Below are 24,628 nucleotides of genomic sequence, written 5' to 3'. Positions count from 1 at the left end.
TGGAGCTTAATGATCACTCAGACAATTTGGGATAAAAGACCAGAAAAAAAGAAATGGACTATGATAAAAAAGAAAGAGGAAAAAAAATCATAATTACTCTTGTTTAACTGACATACAATGATTTTCACAACAGTCCTGACCTTTTGTTCTCTAAAAATACAAACATATTCCTCTAAAATTGACTTTGTCTTATTTTTAACATTTGAATACCTTCGGGTAGTACTGTGTTTTTGATCTTGTACAGGATTTGTGCTATTTTCCTTTTTTTTTTTTTTTCTTTCATAATTTAATAAACAGTTAAGTAGTGCTTTTTTAACAATTCTTATGGGTTTCTTTTGAGGTATTATAATAGGATTTGTATTTATTTTATGTTTTCCACATGCTGCCATAAGAAATGTATGGAAGTCTAAGTAAATAAAGTGTATAATGAAGCATTATAGAAGAAATCCTAAGTTTCTACAGTATTGCGACAAACTGTAAATAAACTATTCATATTCATTCATTCATTTGTGCATTGTTGAACAAATAATTAATTCACTCATTTTCAAAAAGCATCCTTTGTGTTTATTGTAAGAAACAATTTCTTCACAGAGCATCAGCGCTGGCAAAACTGCTACACAACCACATTTAATGCAACAAGTTAAGAGATGTAGGATTTTCTGCCACTAGATGTCACTATTTGTCTACCTCACAGCAATGCTGGTGAGCCACTGTGATCTGAGTGTAAATGTGTTTCATACACAATTCTGATGACTGCTTTCAGAGTTGAGATGATATTTGTCTGTCATTCTTTTTCTGGCATTAGGTCTGGCATCCTGTGACGGTGCCCAATCTGAGGGTCAGGACCCCTTCACGTATCACTAGATCAATTTAAGAGGTAAGAGGTGAGATGATTAACAGGACAGGAAAGCAGAAAAAAAAACTATTTCTGCCACAAAAAATATATTTAGTCATTTATTTTCTATATAAAAGCACACAGTGGTTACGGGAGGCAACTAGTTAACACCTTAACAAGAATTCGAATTCTTCAAAAAAATGGAACTTCTGGACTTCCAACAAAGTCTTTGGTATAAACCAGTACAAGAGAAACACTATGATCCAGAAAATATCATCTATTATTCTTCATAAACCTGTATCAGTCTAACTAACCAGAGTCTGAGTTCACAGTAGGCAAATAGTGAAGTTAAATAAACAGCAATAAATGGCACTTGTACATGTTCTACTCTCCTCGATATATGACAACATTCTTATCTGTCTCATAAATCTTAATCTCATAGAGCAGGTTGGGTGGGAGGGCCTTCACCATGTTGTCCCATATGTAAACAGCCACGTTCTCAGTTGTGCTAATTAATGGACAGACAAAAAAAGAAGTAATCAGTGAACTAATGCACATACAGAGTATGTACATAACATAGAAACTGTTGTGAAAGCAGCTTAGGAGGATACACACCTGACAACACTGGCAAAGTATGGGACGTCCTTATCCAGGTTTTTATGGTCCAGTGGAACCATGATGACTTCCTGCAGGAGGGAATCAATCAATCAATCGACAATCAGTCACTCAATAAAAAGTTCTGAATAATTGCATTAATTTACCAAGTATAGCAGGTTCAAAAGGAATCTGACACGTTGGAGCTGACATGCCAACACCATCACAAGATGCCAGAACTGTACACTAATAATCATTCATATATACCTGTGTTGATTCAAATATTACATGTCCATCTATTTGATGACATGTAATGTGTCAGCTCCAAGTGACACATTACATGTCATCAAATAGATGGACATGCAATATTTGTATGTACTAGACAGCTGCACAAATACAGCACTGGGATGCAAAGTGCAGGAATATCATTAGCTAGTTGAGGAGACATGTTGTAAGCACAGAACCCTTTTCACACTGAAACACCATGCTTCCACGTGTCCAAACATTGTTAACACTGATGTCTGGAGGATAACTGAGTACAGCTTACACTGGTCAACAATGAGAATGTAGGACACAAACATGCTTTTTTATTCTCTCCCTAAATCTTGCCCCAAGTATCAACTTATGCATCAGAAAACAAGCTCACAACTATGCTTTCATCTATTTCTCTACTTTTTCAATTATTATCTAAAACATGACTCTTGTTTTAAACGAGCAAGACGATCTAATAATTAAGTATGGCCAACTGTAAAGCTGCACTAAAATATTTTCAAACAAATTCAATGAGTCAAATTTGAAACTTGATGTGAAAAGAAGTCGATCCTAACAATAAACCAACTAATAATCATCCAATTCTGATGACGCAATCATTTATGTGTCAGCTAAAAGCCTTTGTGTAGCAGCAGAGACATTAACTACATTATCCCTGAATCTTAAAAAGACTGTGTCAACATGTTTTTCCATGAGAAGAAAAGCAAAAGATAAGTTTCCAATTAAAATATTATAATTCTTAGGTCTCATTTTGGACTCCCAACTCAAATTTGATAAACATGTTATAAAGCTATGCGAGACAAACAATACTTGCTATGGGTATATTCAAAGCTTGACTGATGATTTCTGCAGTCTAAAAACACTGCTTTAAAAAACAAAAAGGATGATACTCAAAGAACAAGGACATGTTTTGTTTTCCAGGCTGTGGTCAACATGAATCCAGTAGCATGGTAAATATTTCAAGTTCCATCAAAGCCTGACAAACAAAACTGCAAAACATCTGGCTCAAACTGTGATTTAATGAAGAACACATGAGCCCCATAACTCAGAAACTAACAGACAACAAGCCTGCAGAAAACAGCAAGCATGTACTCCAACAAACAGTCTATGCGGCCTTCCTTTAAATTCCCCTTAAATGGTCATTCTGCCCTTCTCATGGCACGAGAGCTGGATAATTATATAATAAAAATTATACATGAAAATGAAATTGTCATTGGTGATATACTATTGTAACTATCAAAAATGAATTTAGCCCAATACTTAGCATCAGCCTTAAAGTCTAGTACAGATATTATGATAAACTTGACTTAATTTTCATTTGGCGAGATGCGTAACATCTTGTGAATGTGATGGAGGGAGAGGGACCAAAACTACATGACAAAAGACTGATGTATGCAACCATCCCCAGCAGTGACATATTCCTGTAGACACGGCACTAACTCACTGATGTTTACAAGTTGAAAACAGTTTGTTGTTGCCATAAACAACTTTGATTCATCACTTCCTGTGGGCAGAGAGATGTTCTACTAACAGGATGTCCTTTTCACATACTGTAGACAGCAGTATGCGAGAAGTCATACGGTGGAAAAAATACAATATATTGCATAGAAATATTGGCATGTAAATTTGTGCACATGAACTGCTAACTGGCAAACCAGATTAATAAACTGTACATTAATCAATATTCTGTTTCTACCATATGACCCCAAAGGGGCTTAAAAGTGTTTACCCTCTTGGGTTGTGAAAGCCCATTAAGAAAACTCAATGTTGTTTTGAATCTCTTACCTCGATGCACTTCTTCAAGTCTGTCAGGTTCATAACCATACCAGTGAGACGATCGATCTACGGACATGTACAAGGTTAAAAGTTTTTGTGTGATCATGCGACATAATATGATATAAGTTATAAGTATTAAGATGTTTGACTATCCTTCCAACAGGCCTCATCAGCTGTAACCAACTCCACAAACAGTCATTTTCTATTCATTAGGATTTTATTCATGTTAGTTTGTCATTTAAAGGTTCAGTTATATTTTTGTGAATCAATAATTCATTTAATTACCCCAGAAAAGTTCAAGTGAATTGTCTAAATTCTGGTCCTCTGGTCCTACAATGCCAGGAATACAATTATGGTGGAAACATTGAATTCTTCTGAATACTGACCTCTTTATTTATTTATTGATATTATTCATTCATATTCATTGAACTCCAAATTCAGAGAGTAAAGGACAAAAACAACAGGGAGCTGATGATGAAGTGATGAAGCCTGTTTAGTAAAATGTCTTCAAGACTACAACAGCAACTCCCCTTAAAGATACAGTAGCTTATGACCTGCAGTCTTCTTAGAAATACCTGATAGATACTCACTTTTCCACGCACTGTTACCTCCACTGTGGACACAAATGAAAGCACTGAATGAATGAGAGAAATGGAAATAGCAGTTGTACAGTATTTCACACTAATATATAATGGGGTGATTGAAGGAGTGTGACAGACCTTTGTAGTTGTGTCCATGGCCGTTGGGATTGTTGCATTTTCCATAGACTCTTTTATTCTCCTCATCGCTCAAGTGAATGCTAGTGAAGAGAGGAAGGGAAGTGTGTGATGAAAAACCTGCTGCGCTGATTGTCTTTTTGTTTTCATTCATTTCATTCAAGCTGCTGTTTAAGTTGAATGATCAGTGCAGATTTCTGCAACAGATGTTTGGCAAAAAGAATACTAGCAACTGAATTAGCATATTAGCAATATAGCCTAATAGTGGTTTATTTTATTTTTCCTGATCATTACTTCCTCTGAACGCCTGGTTAGAGTATTGCATTAATAAAAAAAACATTTAAAAGCATGTAATCATCAATACATGGATACAACATATATACAAATAAAACTGAATATAGTAAAAGATGTTTATTGATGGCTGCTATTTTAGTTTGGAAATCAAGCATCATAGCGCAAATTTGTGCTAGTCAACTCAAAAAGAAAATTAGCAATTAGCAATAAAATGAGCATATTAGTAATATAGAGGGGCGTTTCTAGGAGTTGACAAGGTTTGGGGCTAAGCCCAGACCCTCTGGGGCTGTCAGGAACACTGTGGAACACTGCTGCCTAAATTTCATTTAATTTTACTGCATTGTATGACTACTGTCAACATCACATTTGAAATTTAAATTTTAATAGTTATGTTAAGACAATTGCTCTGGACAGACGGACATCTGCAGGGCAGCTGAGAAGTGTTTATTGCTATTTTACTTTTTTATTCTGTTTTTACATTTTTATATGCTGTAATGTTTCGCACTTTGTATTGTACAAATATAATAAACTAGCAACCCGATGACAGTAGATTGAATTGAAGCACTTGTTTTTTTGTACAACCATTTAGGGAATATCAGGTGTTTTGACAATTCTCCAAATAGTGTTACCAACTCCCCAAGTATCCTATATCCTTTACCTCATGTCATCTATGTCTACATGACAGAATCATGTAATACCTTACACATTGTCCCCATAACACCTTTTTCATATTCACAAAACAATCAATCTTATAAATGGTGCTGTATATAAGAATTTCAATGATATTTCCAAGATCGAGGACGTGGCAGGGGGCATTTTCGGAAGTCTGCATTATGCAATGGCTGCATGCACTGCCATCTAGTGGGCTGACAATACAGGCTATTTAAAACTGTTTAACTCTATGATGCAGGTTGGTTCAAATTACAAAAAATTTAATCAATGTTGTTTTTTTTACCAAGTGTTTTAGCAATAATAATAGCATAAACAATTACTTTCATATATTATCCATCAAACCAATTTAGACAAAACACAAACTACTTTATGTAGGCTAGTAGGTAAGTTCATACTGTCATTGAGTGCATGCACCATCTACAGCAGTGTTTCACATAGGGGTCCCCAAATTATCTGGATGCATAATATGAAGCCAAAGACCTGTTAAGCCCATTTCAATACAGACATGTTGAATAAAACACTGTTAAATATAAACCATTAATGAGGCTATATATAGCCAAATTAATGATTCAAATTTTCTATGTAACTTTTATTTGCCTTTGTCACTACTCCTTTACCTCCAGCTTTTACAGAAAATGCCAAATTTACAGGGCATTCATTGACTCTTTTCCCCTAATCCGATATCAACAACAGCACGTGAACGCAGCATCAGCCCTTGCAATGAGTCGTGTGTGTGAATACAGCTGAACTACAAATCCCACGATACTAATGTTAATGCCACTGGTTTCATTCACCTCAAGTACACATTAGTGTACACAGGCGGCTATCAACATCACATACACCACTCTGAATGCACTTAAGATCGTATCAGGGATGTTTGTCGTCGGGATCATCTATCTGTCGGTTATTCAACACCTTTCTGTTTTCCAAGCATATAAAACTGTACAGAAAATACAAAAACCTACAACCAGGTCGCAGCGAGTATAAATTAGTAGGCGATCAGTAGGAATAACTGCTGATCTCTATCACCTCTGCAGTCTGCGTCATAATCAAATGATGGGCTACCTGTGGAGTCGGTGGCAGGCGCTGAAGCTCTGCACCCGGGTGATGCAACCGATGCGCTCCGCAGCGCCGTCGCTCACACAGGATCCAGCCATGTCCAACAGCACAAAGAGGGGCGGAGAATATCTACTGAGAGCCCGGAAATAAGGTGGATCAAATCGGCTGCTGTTAGAGCTCCAACCCCCGTGACTCATGCAGCGTGGCCATTGGCTCAAATCTGGGCGTAAATACAGCTCACATGTCACAGATGCATATCCAAACCCCTCAGGCTTAATGTGCTAAAGTAACAGCAAAACGGGCAGCCTGTAATTAACAACTTTTTTCTTTTTTTAAGGCTAGAGTACCTATCTACTGGGTACTCTGTATTACTGATGTATTATTATTTACATATTTGCACCTCTAAGTGCAAAAGTTCAAAGTTGGCTCATTATTACATGCAACTTGCATCATTCATAAAAACCAAACCTTAACAGATAGATGAAGCCGGCAATGTTACATATGTGTGAGAAGGGCCTAAATTTATGTTTTTTGTTTGTTTGTTAAGCCTCTAACTCAGACCTTTAGCTCATCTGTTTTATGTTAATTTAAATTTAATGTCAATTTGAGTCTCACTGTACGGAGGGATGATTTTTGTGATGTCACAACTAGTTTGGAGCCAATTATGGTCCTGTAAGCAACTTACACAAGTGTGATGTGGAAACTTGAAGCCTCCAGGGCACAAAAACTGTGGATGGACTTTACAGTAAAGTAGGAGACACACGCACACCTGACTACACCCAACTGTGTTGTTGGTTCATAGCATATCATACACTGCTGTAGTTTTCTCTGTGCTTTTCACAAACATGCTTTGCATAAATGAACAATTAGCTCTTTCATCTCATTTGTGTCAGTTTCTAATGGTACACTTCAAGTCCAACTGTGGAGGGGTAATTGTATCCCTGAAAGCCTACAGATGTAATGTGTGCTTGTCCATTAACTAAAATACTTCTTTGTTTTTTCCAGTAAGATAATTGATTTTTTTAATGAGTATTGTACTTGGCAAACCAGGTTTACTTAATAGGAAGCCTAATGACATGATGTGATTGTCACATATTGTTATGGTTCTATAAAGTGAGTAACCAGATCCTTAAATTTATGTTACACATAAAACCTAGTATTTTCTTTGACAGAACACACAAGACATAGAGTATCTGCATGTGTTTGGCTAGAGGTGGCAGATTTCTGATGTAGTCCTCAAGCCACATACTACATTGTATTGACTGATAGCTGCAAAGGCTGTGAATACCCAAAATATAATGCTTACCTTTCCAGTGTCCAGAAATGTCTAGAAATCTAAGTACTCTTTGTATAGTTTTGAAAAGTTGCTGTGTAGGTGGAAATGGCCTTTGCTTGTTGCAAGGTATCCAGCAGGACTCCATATATTTCTACCCGGAATGAGGTTTTTGGTCATAACAAGAAGACAATCTGTTGTTTTATTTGTGCACATACATTGTTGTGGGAGTACATGTACAAATCATGTGACAATTTTGACTGTACAACAATGCCTTTGATACATTTTAAGCTTCACAAGAATAGAAAACATGACAAGCTATAAAACTGCACACAGAGCCTTTGCATTCTGCATTATTCACTTTCAGACAACAAATACATTGTATTTATATGCACATTTCAATCCAGATGTTGTGCCATATGGATATTTATAACTGGCCTGACATAGTAAGATGTCATATTTTACATGGTAAATAAAACACAAATCTATGAAAAACACGTAACACTGTTGTTGCATTTGTATAGAATGATGTTCACTGTGAGGTTTATTGTACGTATAGATATTCAAAGTGACCATTAAATGCCTGCAAGAAGAATGTATTGTATGTTTATACTGTAACTGTAGAGCACTCGTCAAAGATTAGTGTTTATAGCCTTTGAATAAAAATATACTGTAGATGACTGGCCTTTCGCAAAAGAAATAATGAAAGAATTTATAGTGGAAAATGCCCAACTTTCCATTTTTAAGTCTGATTCTTTGGTAAAGCTTCAGTAAACATTTTATTCTCTCCTTTATCTGACTGACCTCCTTTATCTTGACTGATCCAATGTAAAGTTGTAAAATACATACCAGTAAATTCATGTAAAATGACCCACTTGCCAAATTCTCTGAAACCTCTTATATTCCCAGAGAATTATCCAAATTCCCATTTAAAATGTGATGGAATGGGAACTTAATCCTGCTGGAAAAATGTTACTTCCTGGAAAGTAATGCACTCACAGTAGTGACCACATACTACTAGTTGGTGTACCCAAAATGCCCAATTAATAATATAATCTATCCCATCCTATATAATCAAACTGCCTTTCTCTCTGTAACTAAACTAAACCATGAGTTTATGCCTAAAATCGATTCCTCGCTGTCATAATGCAACAGGAAATACATCACCTTATCATCATCGGACCTTTAAGTACAGTGCACACAATGGACTACACATGGCAGCTTCAGTATTTGCAGAGACTCAGCGATCAACCCAACTCTTGTGCTGGGCCTTCAGTCCTGCTCACACCATCATTTAAAACAGTGAATTTTGTGGTGAAATCAGTTCATTTCAGAGGAATTACCGGGATCTGTGGATTCACTCGCAAGGGTGAAAATAAATCCATGCCCATCTTCTCAACTTAGTTGGTGAACTTAAGCACATGAATTTGCACCACTGACCGATAACAAACTGCACTCCACTAAAGAGGGATCAGAAGTCACTCTCCTCCAGAATCTCTTCCATGGTCTCCCCAAGCGTCATCTCCCCATCACTACTAGACAGGCTCTTCCTGGCGAGAAAGTCAAGCCCTGTTGCGTCACAGCCCTTCAACCCCTGACCTTTAAGCTCTCCAATTCTAAATGCTCCACCTCCACCATGTACAGCCACCTGAAGCAAGTGCGGGTGCATTGTGGAGGCGCCACCCACGTCATAGGATTCACACTGCCGAGAGCACTGTGGGCATTGCCCCCGAGTGTGCCTCCACAGATGCTTAAAGACCATGCCCCGAAAACAGCTGCTGACCGTGAAGTGGTGGGTGAACAGGAAAAGCTGCCAGTGCTTCTTCAATTCAGTTTGGACCTAAATACAGATAGGACACAAAATAAATCCCAGCTATATCTAACCTGAATAGCCATTTCTTTTATTTGATCCATTCAGCCTGACATTGTGTTTATTTAGTAAATTTCTTTTTCTTAATCCCACCTACAAAGCTCTAATTGGGTGATTGTTTCTCCAACCAGCAATGTCCACTACACTATTAGAAAAGGCTGAACAAATCAGAGACATGGGTGGCAATTCTGAGCTCTGGAACCAAGCTAAGTAATACCAAAACATGTACATGAGTGTGGTGGAAACTGCCTTTCCATGATCAAACGAATGTGCCAGTGAATATGCAAAGATAACATTTACGTCAATAAGAGACAGTTCCTAAGGAAGTTAAAAAGAAGGCCAATCAGTAATGTAACATTTTGGTTCTCTGTATGAGGGGATTGAAGGCTGCTAGGCCCATTTTTATTTTGAGAAATGTGGAAAATGCTGAGACAGTATTATTTCTAGGCCAAGTGCAACTGATACATTTTAGAGAAGCTTGAGACACCATTGTTTCTGAGATGAAACATACTTGGATTATTACCAAAGTGTCAAGGTCAAACGACATGGAGTCTAGAAAATAAGCTCCATATGAGGATGGGTTGTGAAAAGTATATAATATAATGTTTTATGATTTTGCATTAGGTTCTTTATCTGGGGATCAAGGCCTTGGTTTGCTTTGTGTTGCTCTTTATGCACAGTAAACCTATTCACATTGAACTCTATCAGCTTGAAGTGTATTTCTTTGAGTCTTTCTCTTAAAAGTGTTGAGTTTAATGCTAAGTTGTGGGTGACCTCAAGATTTATTGCCCATTAGAAGATTTCCCATGACATGGGTGTAGGGGTATACATCTGGACATGATCCTTAAATTCTGCTGATCCCTAAATGTTTTCTTTATTCTTTTACATTTCCAAAGATTTTAGAATTTTTACTGTTGTTGTATTTTGACTTTTTGGCCACTTGTGGGCAGCAGAACAAACTTTAAACACAACACTGGCATGTTTCAAGTTGTAATGTCAAAGGTTTTAGCAAAGAATTGCCTATTTACACATCAGGCAGAAAAGAGGCAACGTTCTAATTATTTTCAAGTTGTGTTTCTGGCCATCTGACGAAATTAACTATCTTTTAGCTCTGGCTCCAGATTTGCTATACTCCACTATACTCCACTATGTTCACCAGCTAGTTGCTAACTTTGGCTATGAGTGACCCCTTTCACATTACACAAAGTAATTTGAGCCATTATTTATATGAAAAAAAAGAGTGCAGCTTTAAAGTCCAAAACCAACAGGTGACATTAAATGAAGAGATGACTTCTTTATTTTATTCCTAAGCTTCCGATTCATAGTATTCACTTTTCCTGAGATACTGATTCTGATTCTCCAACAAGGTCATACATGAAAATCACAGTACATATGGTATACTGACAGAAAAAAAACATACCTCTCCATTAGCAAAACAGTACAGCACAGCAACCACGAAGCCCTGAAAAAGGATACACATTATAAATCAAGTTTGATGTGGATGTTGAACAAACAACAAGAAGCTCTTGTCAGGTATGTAATCAGCATTATTGATCGTACGTGGAAAGAGCTGAGGGTGAGGTTGATGAAGTTCCTGGCATAACGACTGCTGCCCTCCACACAGTAGTCATCTGTCAGCACAGTGAAGACCACTTCATGGATTCCCAGCAGAGGAATCAGTACCAGTGTTGCTCTGGCCAAGCTGACAGGGCATAAACAAAAACATACAGTGGTGAATAATTACAGCATGGATGCTATAATTAATGAGCAAGACAACAAGCCAGAAAAAAAGGCTATAAAATTTATACTGGCACATGATTCAAAAAGCAAAGAACAAACTAGAGGAGAGGACAGAGCTTTGTAAATGTATGCATGAGATTCCCTACCGTGGTGACATTTATGGTAGGGTTAAGAGGCAAAGCTTATGGGGGTGACATTTGAATTTGTGCTGTACATGGGCGTGATTAACATTTAAATGTTAAATCAGGGACCTCCTGTGCTGTTTTTAAGACACTACTTTGGAAATAACGCTCAAGGTCAAACTTGTTTCCTGACATTTGGTCACATACTGTACGTCAATGAAGGACGGGTAAAATACCTATATCTGTAGTCAGTAAATTTCACCAGATCTGCTTTCAGCTTGGACAGCAGCAGCTTCAGAATCTTGATGAATATAAAGAAAATGACCTGCAACACACATCAAAGGTAGTTTTAAAGAAGATGTATCCAAGACACAGACTAGACTAAATTTAATTAATTTATATCTGAGAAGCCTTCAGTCAGTGTGAATTTGTGTACAGAGAACTTAGCAATCAGTCATGCTTGTGACTGCTACAACATACGACGGCTTTAATATCACAAGGACTCACAAGACAGGAAGTGCTAAACACAGTATGAAATCAGAATGAAATTTACTTGACGTGCACCAGAGGAGAGAGAGAGCGATGTGATGTGTCTGTAACTAATGTGGACCTCAGGTTGAATAACTGTGCTGTGGTTCTTAGAAAGGCACTTCACTTACCAGCACTGATAAAGTAATCGGGCACTTTATGATCCACCAGAACCCTATGTTTACATTTGGCCAGCATCTTAGGAATAAAATTGGGAAAGATTTCTTTAATAGTCAAGCAAATGAAAGAAATAATGTCTGTTTGTTGGAATTATTTTATTCATTTCAGTATATTATAGTTTAGCATGTATTTAAACACTCACTCTTTGTTTTCATATAAAATCTTTACCACTGTCCATGGTGTCACAAACAAGACAGGTGCTCCTAAAAAGTAACAGCAGCACATGTTTTCATCAATAGATCATTCTCATGAAATAATATAAATTCAATGTAAATTCATTTGACAGACTAACAAAGATATTAATTTCATACAGTTTGTGTGTTCTGGCTGTGAAAATGAAAAATCACATTTGATGATCCAGTTTAAAATGACATTAGAGATATTCTATCTTTTGTTTTTGTCAACAAATCCCGTCAAAAAACAAAACAACAATTTGTTGGGAATACTCTATCTCCGATGCAGATGGGACCATTACAGGTCCACACCAGAGCTGATGAGCAGGGAAACTACGTGGACCTGGCAGTATGGTATCCTTAACAGATCAAAATATTAATTTATTGAAAATAAGAAGCACAGGCTGTGGTATTAAAATAACAGAGTATGATTTATAACTGATTAATAACTATTATTACTAGTATTAAAACTATTACACCACTGAAGATGAAAACCTTAAAAAATGGGTCATAAATATATTGTTTCACTTCTAAAAAAAAGGCAAAATAACTTCCCAAAACAGCTGACTGTAGTTTTTAACAAATGTTACTCAGACCGGAGTAAATAGAGCATTTGTTAGGGACTATTTTCAGTGATGGATTAATACACATTTGGTGTGTATTAATCTGTAAGTCAGTTTTTCGGCATGTAAGGGACTGAGTCAAATCCATCTGCAGTGTGTGTGTTCATGGTAATGAAGGAGCATGTCAGCCAGGTCAACAGTGTGGCTCATTGATGTGTTTTTCATAGTTTTTGGACAACAATGGAGTTCTACGGCACAGAGGAGTAGATATATCAGGCTTTACATGCACACACTTGTTAGTAGATCAATCCATCGTTGATTTTGGTCTTTTAAGGGATTTACTGACAAGAAAAATACTGGGTAAAATTCTCTAATATTTGAACACCCTGTGAAAACCTGAGCTCTATTTGTCCTTTAAACACTGCACATTCTTTAATTAGCCTAGCAGCTACTTAGTCTATCACATTTCTGACACTGATCAAAGAAATATGCTGATTTAAAAGGTGTTGTTTCTATAAATTCACTTACAATAACTTGTACAGCTGTTTCAATCTCATCCGTGCGGGTCAACATTTGTCTGTTGCTGTGTTTAATTTTCAATCACCCATAAAAGAACCCAAATATATTCAGTTTACTATCATAGAGGACTAAAGAACATATTCACATTTGAGAATCTGGAATCAGAGAATTTTGATATTTTTTTCTTAAAAAATTACTCCAAACAATTAATCGATTATCAAAATAGTTGATTAATCAACTAATCTAGTCTGGAACCAGGCTACTTCCCAATACTTCAGCATGCATACAAACACACACAAACAAACAATTAATTCCAGACTTACCCCATCCTAACAGCATGTATTTCTTCAGCAGACATCTTTTGGTCAACACAGCGGTGAAGAGCAGCGTGTGAAGGAAAATGGCCTCCACCAAGAGCCAGAAGTAGTTACAGGTCACAAAGTACTCCATGGCCACTCTGGAGAATTTGCACATTAGCGCTGTCTGTTTAGGAATATGTTTAGGATGGATTAGTCTTGTAAATTCACCACAGTTACATCAAAAGCAGCAGTCTGCTAATATGTGAATAATAAGGCAGTGGTGAATATACCGCAGAGCTTGAGTGAGAGTTCCATCCAGGGTCATCTTTGGGTAGGTTGGAATACATGATGTGTAAGAAGATTTCCTTAGAAATGACAGCTATGGCTCTCAGGATGAACGACACAAAGAGATTCATGTGGATGTAGTTCCTGGTACAGTGGAGCTTCCTGGTAACCAGATACAGGAGCAATTGGAGGAAGGCATTGATACACAGTTCCTGTGCAACTGTAAAAGCATTACTGAGGCCACACATCCTGACACGAGAGGAAATGAACTGAAATGTAACATTTTTGAACTACTAAATTGCCAATATGAAATAAAGTCTTTTTGCTTACATTCATTACAATAATCAATTATCTTTAAGTCATGTTATTACAACATTTAGTTTTGTCTCTAAAACATCCTAATGTAGCTCTTGGAAAACAGACACAAAGTTTAAGGCTTTATTCTGGTTTATTACAACCCTAATTTTTGAATTTTTAGCAAGCAATTAGTCTGATCAGTACAGTGTTATCATAACTGTAAGAAATGATGGCCACATCTATGGAAATAAGACCTAAGATGTAATAAACTGGATTTATCCTTTAAATTCTCCACATATAATTAACAAATTAGGCTGTTTGACCATCAGATACCCGTCTACCCCCAAACACTGACCTCAACATGCCCATCAGGAGAGTGGCCAGCGTGAGGGAGAACAGGGAGAGGGAATAGCCAATGACAGAGATGACCCTGAGGGCTCTCTGGCGACGCATTTCATACATTTCCTCCTGGACACACACACACACACACAAACACACACAAGGAAATGGGCACATATCTTCAATGTTACTAATAAAGACGGACATTCTAGGACAGTAAAGTCATGAGAACAATCCCTGATGGTTTATGTAGAACAGATAAGTCATTAACTCCAAAGGACAAGACAAAAGATGGATTAGAGACCTTAAATCACCATATACACTATATCCCAGCCTTTCAGCTCCAGCGCTTCTCCTCCTCTTCCTTACCTCATCTTTAAAGAACCGGTCCTCCTTACACTCAGAGTCATCCCTCCAGAACGCTGAAGAATTCTCCTCCTTTCGCCATGTCCCATTTTCCAAGCATTCTCTGTGCACCATCCTGGTGTCGTCTGCAGGTAATTGAAAGTCACATTGATATGCATGGTTTCTTCTGTCATTACAGTCAGAGGAGAGGCTGACTGACTGGGTAGGTAATCACTTTAACCTGTGCTAGAAAGGTGTTTTTACATTATTATACAGCTAAATCCCAAATTGGATGGTTATGGTCACTTTTCCGCTGAGTGTCATAAGTTTAATTTTGTCAAGGTAGATTTAACTAACTTTAATTTTTTGGCCTCTTTTTCACAGTATTTCTGCGTACTTAAGTCCTTTAGCGATTTTAGATAGTGTGCCAAATGATAGTAAATGGAAAAGTTTTAAAAGCTATTCAGTACTGGCAGAGTAGATTAAGTTAATTTCAATAGTTGATAGCTGACATGGTCAATAGCAAAGTATAGCTTTACATTTAAAGCGTGACTATTTAACCATTTCTAACATTTCTATTTAGGCCATTTATCTGCACTGTTGAACACTTGGTCCTGTGACTAGCAAGGACACCAGTCTGTCTTGTGATGATTCACTTGAAATGAATGCAGTGTCAAAGAAGGCCTGAGGTGCACAAAGGGACATTCATGTAATATGGTTGAAGCTATATTTATTTTCAGTTAGCAATCGCATACATTTTGTAGCCAAGTGCTAAAACATTACATTACTTTCGCTGATCCATGGTAAGTAAGAAGGACAGGGGACCGACACGTTCCCAGGAGATGAATGGGGCCAGCACACATAACTGTCAAATGTTCCATTACAGTAGATTTCTGCAAAGAAAGAATAAAAGTCTCCCATGTATCAAAGGTAATAACAATGAAAAGAACTCATATTTGAACATTTGGCAGGAGGCTCACCAGTTCCTAGGGGTTCACTTCTTGTCAGATTCTTGTTGCAGGTTTCCTTGTATTCGGTCCGTTTAGCGATCAGACTTTCAAGCTTTGAGCATGTTACCTTCCATGTGGAGTAAGAAATGAGTCAGAAAGTGAGAAAATAGTTCAAATAGAAAACAGAACGTGGGCATTAAAGTGCACTGAAAGTGTTATTAATAAATTCATCCCATAAAACAGTGATCATTTGATTAATCTTTTCATTTTCCCTTCCTCTCCATGGCTATAAAGCAGCACAACACAACACAGTCTCTGTAACACTGTATAGAAACATTACATTGTTTCAACATAAAACATGTAAAAAAAAATATAAGAGAGCAGACTGCCATAAAAGTGCATTTGACTATTTTTTGGCCACCAGAGAACAGTGGGACAAGCTGAAAATACAACATTGGTATATTGTCACTTTATATGGAATGGAATGGACTACATTTATAGAGACTTCCTAGTCTTTCGACCACTCAAAGTGCCTTACAATACATTTCAACATTCACCTTTTCATACACTGATGGCAGAGGCTGCTATGCAAGGTGCCAACCTGTTCATCAGGATCTAATCTAATGCACATTCACACACACACACACACACTCACACACCGTTGGCGCAGCCATCAGGAGCAATTTGGGGTTCAGTATCTTGCCCAAGGACACTTCAATATGTGAACTGGAGAAGCCAACGATCTTCCGATTAATGGACGACTTGCTCTACCTCCTGAGCCACAGATGCCCCACTTTATATGTTGAATGTGTTAGCAAACATATGCCTATTTTTCATCCAGCAGACACGGAGCAACAACAATGTTCATTTGGAGTCATTTTTCTGGCCACCTGATGAATCTAAGTCTAATATTGACTTTCCTTTCAGGTCTGTGTTGGTCCGCACCAGCTCCTGACAGAAATACCTGGCTCTTTACTCGATTCTCCGCAATGTTCACCAGTTAGTCACTAACTGCTGTCTGTTGTGTGGTGCTGGGTAGGTAATGTGCTATGGGTTTATCAGAGATTTTTGCTGAAAACAATGAGGAAATGGAAGGTTAATAGTGAGAGTGGTGAGACAGAACCAGAAACAGTCAATTTTATTGGCTGTAAAACCAAAACAATGAGCTAAAAGTTGGTAAAACTCTGAATAGAGCTGAGGGGACCTGCAGTTGGGGAATAATTCTCTTACACGGATCTCTTACATTACTCATAGTCATTTGATTCATTGTTTATATAAAAATATTGATTAGTGCAGCTTTAACATTTTTGACTTAACTGAATTAGTAGTGAATTCAATTTGTCAATTAGATGTTCTAATATAAAATTAACTGAGTGAACTTAACTGAACTTAGTTTAATCAATAATAGTGTTGTTATATTGTCCAGAGTTGCTAATTAAGCTTGATTTAATTATTAGTTTTAGCAGCACTGTTTGCTATTGTGTTCAAAGCAGATAGTCCATGAATATATCATTCATGCAAAAGTGATTTGCAGAGCAAAACAGGGGATATCTATCTATCTATATATCATGTGACTCATTGGAAACATATATAAATAGCTACAAAACAAGCCTCCATCAATATGAACCCAATTATAATGATGTTTCCAAACTACCTAATATGACTAATTTGATGTATTGAATGAACGATAAAAGTACTGAATGTGACAACATTCAATTTATGATTTGAGAATGAAAATCCTATTTATATAAAATTGAGTTCACGATGAGACTGATGATTATGATGAATTATTTTAATTAAACTGATTCTGATATTTTACAGTGCATCTGCTCATAAACCTGTTACACAGTATCTGCAGCCTCTGAACAGATGTGCTGTAGTGTGCAGTGGATGTTGCAGTATTTGTATTTACCCACTTGGTGGGAGTATTAAATCAGACACACCTTCACTTATTGAGGAACATTTTCACCTGCGTGTAATCTGTAATTCATGCAGGCAATTTATCAACCTGATTCACTGCATTAGTGTCACGCCTGCACAAACACACCTCTCTATTTATTCTTGATGTTTAAATGATATGGACAGTGTGGGAGTGTGTCCTGAATTAAAGGTTATTGTATTTGACAGCTATCATATTAATTAATGCTCAGGCATAAATTATGATTCCTCTTTAATTTGCTGTCATTACTGAGACAAATAAGCCTTTACATTGTGTGAGAAACAAACTGAAGACCACACTTGGCCATGTCTGTCATTTATCATTCAGTGTCAGGGCTGAGGGTAGTAGCCTTCCTATCTCGGTCGAACACTCACGATCTTCACACCTCAGCGAGAAAGCAGCTGAACTCTGCAACCTCTTCGTGTGCGTTTGGCTGCCTGGTGCCATATCCACCACCTGTGCCAAGAAGATTTCTCATGTGAGCCGGCTGACAGAGGACGTTTCAATTCACTGAGGCTCGACTTGTCAAGACCCCGACCGGAGCGGCATCACCAATAAAGGAAAGACAAGAGCTGCTGTCTGCCTATCCTCTCTGTTGTCTCCCACGGGACTAAGCCTGTTTTAAATCCAGCCACAGAGTTTAAACTCCCCTGATAATTCACTGTATTATAACATTGAAGATGAAAGTGAATCTGCACAAAAACTAAAAAAAGGCTCTGTGATCTTATTTGTCTTGTATTTTAAATGTTCCTCTGCTTTTTTCTTTCATTTCTTTGAGAAAAACTTTGGTCTCATTTATGATTCCCAAAACATATAAGTTGTTTTTCGAGCGTGTCACTTAACTTTTAACTAAACTATTCAGGCAACCAGTTTGGAAGCAGAAAATGTGTATGTATGAGCAGTGGGACCTTCTGTAGCCCAAACTCAATGTGAAAAAAGACTGATTTAAGATTAAAGGAATCAGCTAAAAACTATTCTCATTTCTCCACAGTCAACTGTCAGCGGGGTCATTGCTGTGTTTCATGAGAAATACAGCATGCAATCTTGCCTCATACATTAAATCAGATTGAGGACTTGCTTTGTGGCCAAGTTTTATTGCAAAATTTTTTAAGTAAATTAAAATGTTAAAGATTTTGACTATGGAGCGCAACGGCAAACAGCACCAGGTTTGAACCAGCTAGTAATGCTAAGACTAAATTTTTCACCCACTAAAAGTTATTTTAAACGCCTAATGTGTGCACATGCATGTATGAGGTATGAAATTACCTGGTGGTTGAAGATAACAAAGAGGATTAAGAGCAGAGGTGTGTCACTTGATGTGGCCCAGGTCCTCTTGTGCCAGGTCGGCAGCAGGGATGGCATTGTGCTGTGTGTTTACATTGAAAGCAGCTGGTTTCTAGTTTCTCGGCTGGTTTGCCGTCTCATACCTGGCCCTGGACTCGCCAGGCCTCTCGCTCATCTTCTCTTTATCCCAGCACAGCTCTCCTTGCCTCGCCACGCCAGTTGATTTGAAGCTCTCGGGTACAGTAGCTCCAGGAAGGTCTATTCAGTATATTCAACTGTTTTGCAGGATGATTTGCAGGTAGAGAAAGTGTCTCCAGGTTTTGATGTTTGCCGTAGCTGGTAGCCTGCAGTTTCTCTAATATTCTTTACAATTATGTAAAATTGTTCTTGATCTTCTAAAGCAGGTTTCCAAAAATCCAAGCGACTTTATGGTTCTTTCAATGAACTGATCTTTGACCTGTCAAAAAAAGTTACCACCTAATGATTCATCTTATTTAGAATGTTATCCTAAGTGAAGAAGTCCTCATCTACAGTTCCACTCTTCTTGTCCATGAAGTACTCTGAGTCTGTGAAGGCGGTGGATCTGTCTGTGCTCGCTAAAGACACAGTGCAACTGAGCAAGGGCCTGTGGATCCTCACTGACAGATCGCCTCTCCCACCCCGTCCTCCCCTAACCAATCAAGATAAGGCCCGGGAGAGCCGGCTACATAACTGGACTAACTCTGTTGTCCAGGAAAACTGATCACACAGGAACAAATGGGCACACTGTCTTGATCTAATCTACTTACTGCCACTGAGCATACACACACACACACTCACACACATATGCACATTGTACAATAAAATCATTAGAAATCCATATATGCACCAGCAAATACCACCTGCTCTGTAGAAAAAGAGGGAAAACACTGACCCCTCCCTTCTGTTTAGCGATCTCACACAGTAACTGGGCATTCACTAGGATTTCTGACACTAATGGGGCGCTAGTGTAAACTAACAGGACTGAAGCCAAACACAGCCAGAGTAGGGAGCCAAAGTTGCCTGCTGCACGAGCCTCGTGCCCTGCACGAAGCCTGTCTCACTACATATTTCAAGCAAATTTCTTTAATTTCAAATTTTGTTAGCAAGGAGTGGAAGTGGAAGGGACACTTTTACACAATTACAAATTGACAGAAGGTTTCTTTTGTGACCACAAAGAAAGTAATAACAACATTATTAGTTGATTGTTTCATTTAATAGTTTTAAAAGCTACATTAATTGTTTAATTTTGCCACCAAGGATGTTGTTGCCCATCCCAAAGAAAGCTGAAAACATAACATCAGACATATCATCACATTATAAAGTTGTTATGGCTAATTACATTAGCAAACATTTATCTATTAACACATCTAACAGACTCAGAGCAACATTTGCACACATTTGGAGTCTTTTTTGGTTTCCAAAAAACTCCTGAGAAGATCTGTCTCCTTAGCTGCTAATTTGCTGCTGTTTGGTGCTGGGCAGGGATCGTACAGAGTGTTATATAAGACCTTTTTTTTGTGCTGAAAACAAAAAAACAGATTTATTGGGAGAACTGAGCTTGCTAGTCTGAAAACTAGTTAGTTAGAACACTTAAACAAGCCCTAAAAGCCCTAAAAGGCTAAATAACTTTGTAGAGCTGCACAGTTGGAGGCTTTTTAGTAGGATCATTACTGCAAGTGACATATTTCACATTACACTCATTCATTTGATTTGATGTTAATATAAAAAATGTAATTTATTGCAGCTTTAAGTAACAAAGAATTTACAGTAGAGTTGTGTATAGGGACAAACACAATGTTAAAACGTCTCAAGGTTCAACGAGCAGTGAAAAGCAAACAGCAGCTAATATTCACTATAATATCTTGAGCTCTACATTAATCCTCTCAATACAACTTAATATAGAGAGGGTGAAGGCAAAATTATGAGACAAAAACAACATGCAGTAAGAAGAGGCAGGTAAAAGGGAGAGACATACTTATCTGTTTTGAAATGAAGGAGCAAACCTCAGCAATGCATCATGTGGAATTGTAATTGTGTTTTTATTACATGGTGATGTAGCTTTCAAATGTCCCTGTGGTATGAATGTGACAGAATCCATTGCAGAGAAAATATATGGAATATTATTGTGTTTCAGGACCACATAGTTCACCAGCATTGCCATTATTTCTGACTGTGATGTACGAAGGAACCGGTGAAATTAAATTTTTCCCAGCTCCATAAGCCTGGCAATATACAGCGAGGCAGTAGGCCCACAATGTGTGCCTAACTAAGAGACAGTAAAGATGAAGCTCAGAGCAGAGACAAAATACATGTATCAAAATATTCCATTGCAATTTGGGAAGATTTAAAGGGCAGTAAAGCAGTTTACAGGCAGGTAAAGCAGACATGTCCTCGGGGTGCTGGATATGATGGGATTCTCATTTAAAGCTCGACTTGCTTTCGGCAGGAAGGGGAGAAGCTGAAGAGGCTGTTGAGGAGGCAATGTGTGAGTTCAAGTGTGCCCATTTGAAACCCACACAGTGGTTTTGATGGTATTAATTGATGCTATGTTAAACCAGTCAGGAAGGTTGTATTTATCAGAGCCATCTCTGAGCCTTAATTACATTTAGTGATTAGCTGGTGAACAAAGTGGAGTGTTTAGCAGGTTAAAAACCAGAAATTTCGATCAGGAGTTGGTGGAGACCAAAACAGAGTTAAAAATGAGTGTATATTGGATTTACATTTGTCAGCTAGCCATAAACATGACATCCAAATGAATGCTAATGTTTCTCCGTGTCCTCTGGATTTGTGAAAAAGCAACTTTTTACGAACATGTTTGCCATAGCAACTTCAAGAGGTGATAACAAACATATTAATGTAGTGTTTACAGTATGATTTTCTGCTGGCAAAAACTGATACAGGCAGTCATTAGCTGTTAGCTTGCTATCACATACACTCAGCATCCAGTAGCACTGGCAAACAATTTATAGCCTACTTCTTCTTTACACGTTGGATTAAAAGTTTCATGGTAAACACAAATTCAAAAAGTAAAATGAGTGCCTGAATTGAATATGCAAGTCACATCACTATTTTGAGAAAGGTGGCATCTTTGTGCTGGAGCCTGTGATAGCATACCTTCAGCAAACAGAATAAACTTTTGGATGTGTCACAGTATTGTATGTCCATAGAAAAAGCCAACCGCTTGTTACCAAATGCAGATCATTCAATAAGGTGACCACAAAAACAGCAAACTGCAGTTGGACTCAACGTCAAACATGCAAGTCAACTCAACAAGGCCATCTTGAATATGTTTGACAGTCGACAGTCACAGTTGTGGAGGTTGGGTAGCTATAGTGGATAAGACAATGACACATCTCTTTATTTCCACTCATTGCCGCACCCTGTGACCCATAAAAAACACTGTCTGAGAAACCAGACTTCATTGATAGTGTAGTAAAAAGGACAATTGGTTTGGCAGGATGCCCGGACAAAGTGTTTTGAATTACAGGAGAATGAGGAGTAGGAGCAATATTTGTCTCATTTAATTTTTAACCAGCGGCAGAGTTGATTTTTAACTTCTCAAGTTACAAGATACAGTACCAGACACATGCTCTGTGGAATAAGCCTGTGTGTTTTCACACATAATTATGACAGTAAGAACCTGTGTTTGTCACATTTAAAACTTACTGGCAGAATCCACAAATGGATAAAACTGAGTTATAGGAAGTTGAAACTGTCCAGTCGCATACACTTCTGCTACATACAGTACAGCCATACAAACGGTAATGCTCAGATTTTACCTTATACAGTATAAATGTGCATACTTGAGCTGTATAACATCAACAAGATTTTGGACTACTGGAAAAGCACAAGACGACAATCTAATCACACTTCATTTGTTTCATACCAAACAGTATTTAATGTGTTTTTTTCATGATATCGGAGTTAAAATGTAAACTACATTTTTATCACAAGAGATAAATCCAGACAACAGAACAAAAGGTAAGCATAGAACTAAAGTCAAGTTTCCTTTTATGTCCTACGTATTAAGACAGAAGTGTATGACTGATTGATTTTCAGGTTAATGTTTTCTGTATGTTAATACTGAGTAACCTGGATAATGTGTAAAAATTCTGCTCTGGCCAGATGGTCACCATGGCTACTTTAAAGATTTTTTTGGCTACTCTGTGGCAGTGGAACAACCTGTTAACATGTAATTGACATATTAACACCTTATAAAAATGTGTCGTGGTGTAGTTAGCTTGTTAACAGTTGCCTATTTACACAACCAGCAGACACAGAGCAACGGTAGCATTCATTTGGAGTCTTGTTTGTTGACTGTTTACTCTCTCTCTCTAGCTTTGTTTTAGTCTCTCTTTAGCATCTAAATGTGCCACTATATTAATAAACTACTTGCTAACTCTGTCTGAAATCCGCTGCCAGCTGCTGCCGGAAATGAGGCTGATGAGAGCGGTGAGACTGAACCAAAACAGTGGCGTTTGCTGGCCATAAAATCCGTTCAAAAAATTACTGAAAGATGCTAAAAAATGATGAGACATGAGGGGGACAGCAGATTTGATAATAATTCTCTGTGGGTTTGTCACTATGAGTGATTCATTTCACATCAAATGAAGTCATATGATCTATTGTTAATATGAAAACGTAAATTAGAGCAGCTTTAAATTTTCTTGAGTTAAGACTTTTTGTTTGTTGAGAGAACAGTCATGTCAAGTCAATTTTAACTCCATCTACAAATGCCACAGAATGAATGATGGACATAACAGGGTCTACTAAAGAGTGCCAATGTTAAAAATAAAGAGTATAGAATAATCCACCGTCAGATAATTTCACCTGGTTATATATCATCTGTGAGTGATATCCAATGCATTCCAGAGGGTCCATCTCAGATGAAGTGTTACCTCATCTACTTTGATTAACTACTATTTCCCAGAAAGTGTTTTGACAACCCCCACCGGAGGGTTGGAAACGTTGTTTTCAATTACCACTCGACATATGGGCTCATAAATAAAGCTAGTTATCTGACTAGTTTCTCAACACGTTAGAAATGCCACTTATCTTCTGGCTGCACTGCACTCTGGTCTGTTGGGGGTTACGGCTGGTGGAGAAATTGATATCAGTGCAAATAGAAAAAAAAATGGTCCAAGGACTCCATGTTAGATTGCAATTTTTTGATGGAGTTACAGAATTTAGATTTTACCTTTAAAGGTCAGGTTACACCGCCATAAACATCAGGTGGCAGTGTTCATGAAGTTGAAATATAATTATGCAATACCTCCTGCTTTCCCACCAATCAGATTGACTCTCTGTTATGAAATGTTACATAAATTTTACCTCAGCCCACACAAATAGCCATAAATTCAGGGAGTGAATTTCAAGTGAAAGTTGAAAGAGGTTAGTCACATTAACGTGCCTGTGTGTATCTCCTCCCTGCATCCCTACCTCTGTGGGGGTCAGTGCTCAGCTAACGTGGGGGTTGGTGTTCTTACACGTATTGGGTAAACACAGTGCTGCAAATGTTTACGATGTCCTGCAAATGGGTTAGAAAGTGTTTAGTGGACAGGACAGGTGCTATGCGGAAGGTTAAACAGGTTGCAGTGCCGGTGCGTAAACTGTTTGGGTCTCTGATGCCTGCAGGCCTGCCCTGCTGTGTTTGGGAGTTGGAGCTTTGACCATTTTTCAGGTGAA

General features: G+C 37.8%; 2 protein-coding genes across 4 annotated transcripts; both read right to left on the bottom strand.

Moving 5' to 3' along the window:
- Positions 1-541: 541 nt before the first annotated feature.
- pts (6-pyruvoyltetrahydropterin synthase) lies at positions 542-6,428 on the bottom strand. Of its 2 annotated transcripts, none has more exons than XM_067576213.1 (6): positions 6,223-6,428; positions 4,195-4,274; positions 4,051-4,088; positions 3,485-3,541; positions 1,451-1,521; positions 542-1,343 (listed from the first exon to the last, which is right to left on the bottom strand). In XM_067576213.1, exons 1-6 carry the CDS (start codon positions 6,411-6,413, stop codon positions 1,220-1,222), a joined length of 561 nt encoding a protein of 186 aa, XP_067432314.1. In that variant the 5' UTR covers positions 6,414-6,428; the 3' UTR covers positions 542-1,219. The 2 variants fall into 2 exon arrangements, with proteins under 2 accessions (XP_067432314.1, XP_067432315.1); XM_067576214.1 differs by having other exon boundaries at positions 4,066-4,088.
- Positions 6,429-7,653: 1,225 nt separating this feature from the next.
- On the bottom strand, positions 7,654-19,602 carry LOC137171975 (glucagon-like peptide 2 receptor). Of its 2 annotated transcripts, XM_067576211.1 has the most exons (13): positions 18,905-19,602; positions 15,730-15,826; positions 15,538-15,642; positions 14,774-14,895; positions 14,421-14,533; positions 13,774-13,930; positions 13,508-13,667; positions 12,072-12,132; positions 11,881-11,947; positions 11,458-11,546; positions 10,920-11,061; positions 10,780-10,821; positions 7,654-9,329 (listed from the first exon to the last, which is right to left on the bottom strand). In XM_067576211.1, exons 1-13 carry the CDS (start codon positions 18,998-19,000, stop codon positions 8,961-8,963), a joined length of 1,620 nt encoding a protein of 539 aa, XP_067432312.1. In that variant the 5' UTR covers positions 19,001-19,602; the 3' UTR covers positions 7,654-8,960. The 2 variants fall into 2 exon arrangements, with proteins under 2 accessions (XP_067432312.1, XP_067432313.1); XM_067576212.1 differs by lacking the exon at positions 18,905-19,602 and having other exon boundaries at positions 15,533-15,642; positions 15,730-15,745.
- Between the last annotated feature and the right edge of the window lie 5,026 nt (positions 19,603-24,628).

The sequence above is a fragment of the Thunnus thynnus genome, chromosome 20, assembly GCF_963924715.1.
Source record: "Thunnus thynnus chromosome 20, fThuThy2.1, whole genome shotgun sequence".
In the NCBI taxonomy this organism is placed as follows: domain Eukaryota; kingdom Metazoa; phylum Chordata; class Actinopteri; order Scombriformes; family Scombridae; genus Thunnus; species Thunnus thynnus.
Note: the sequence above shows the minus strand (reverse complement) of the source record. Positions and strands in the feature narration are given on the sequence as shown.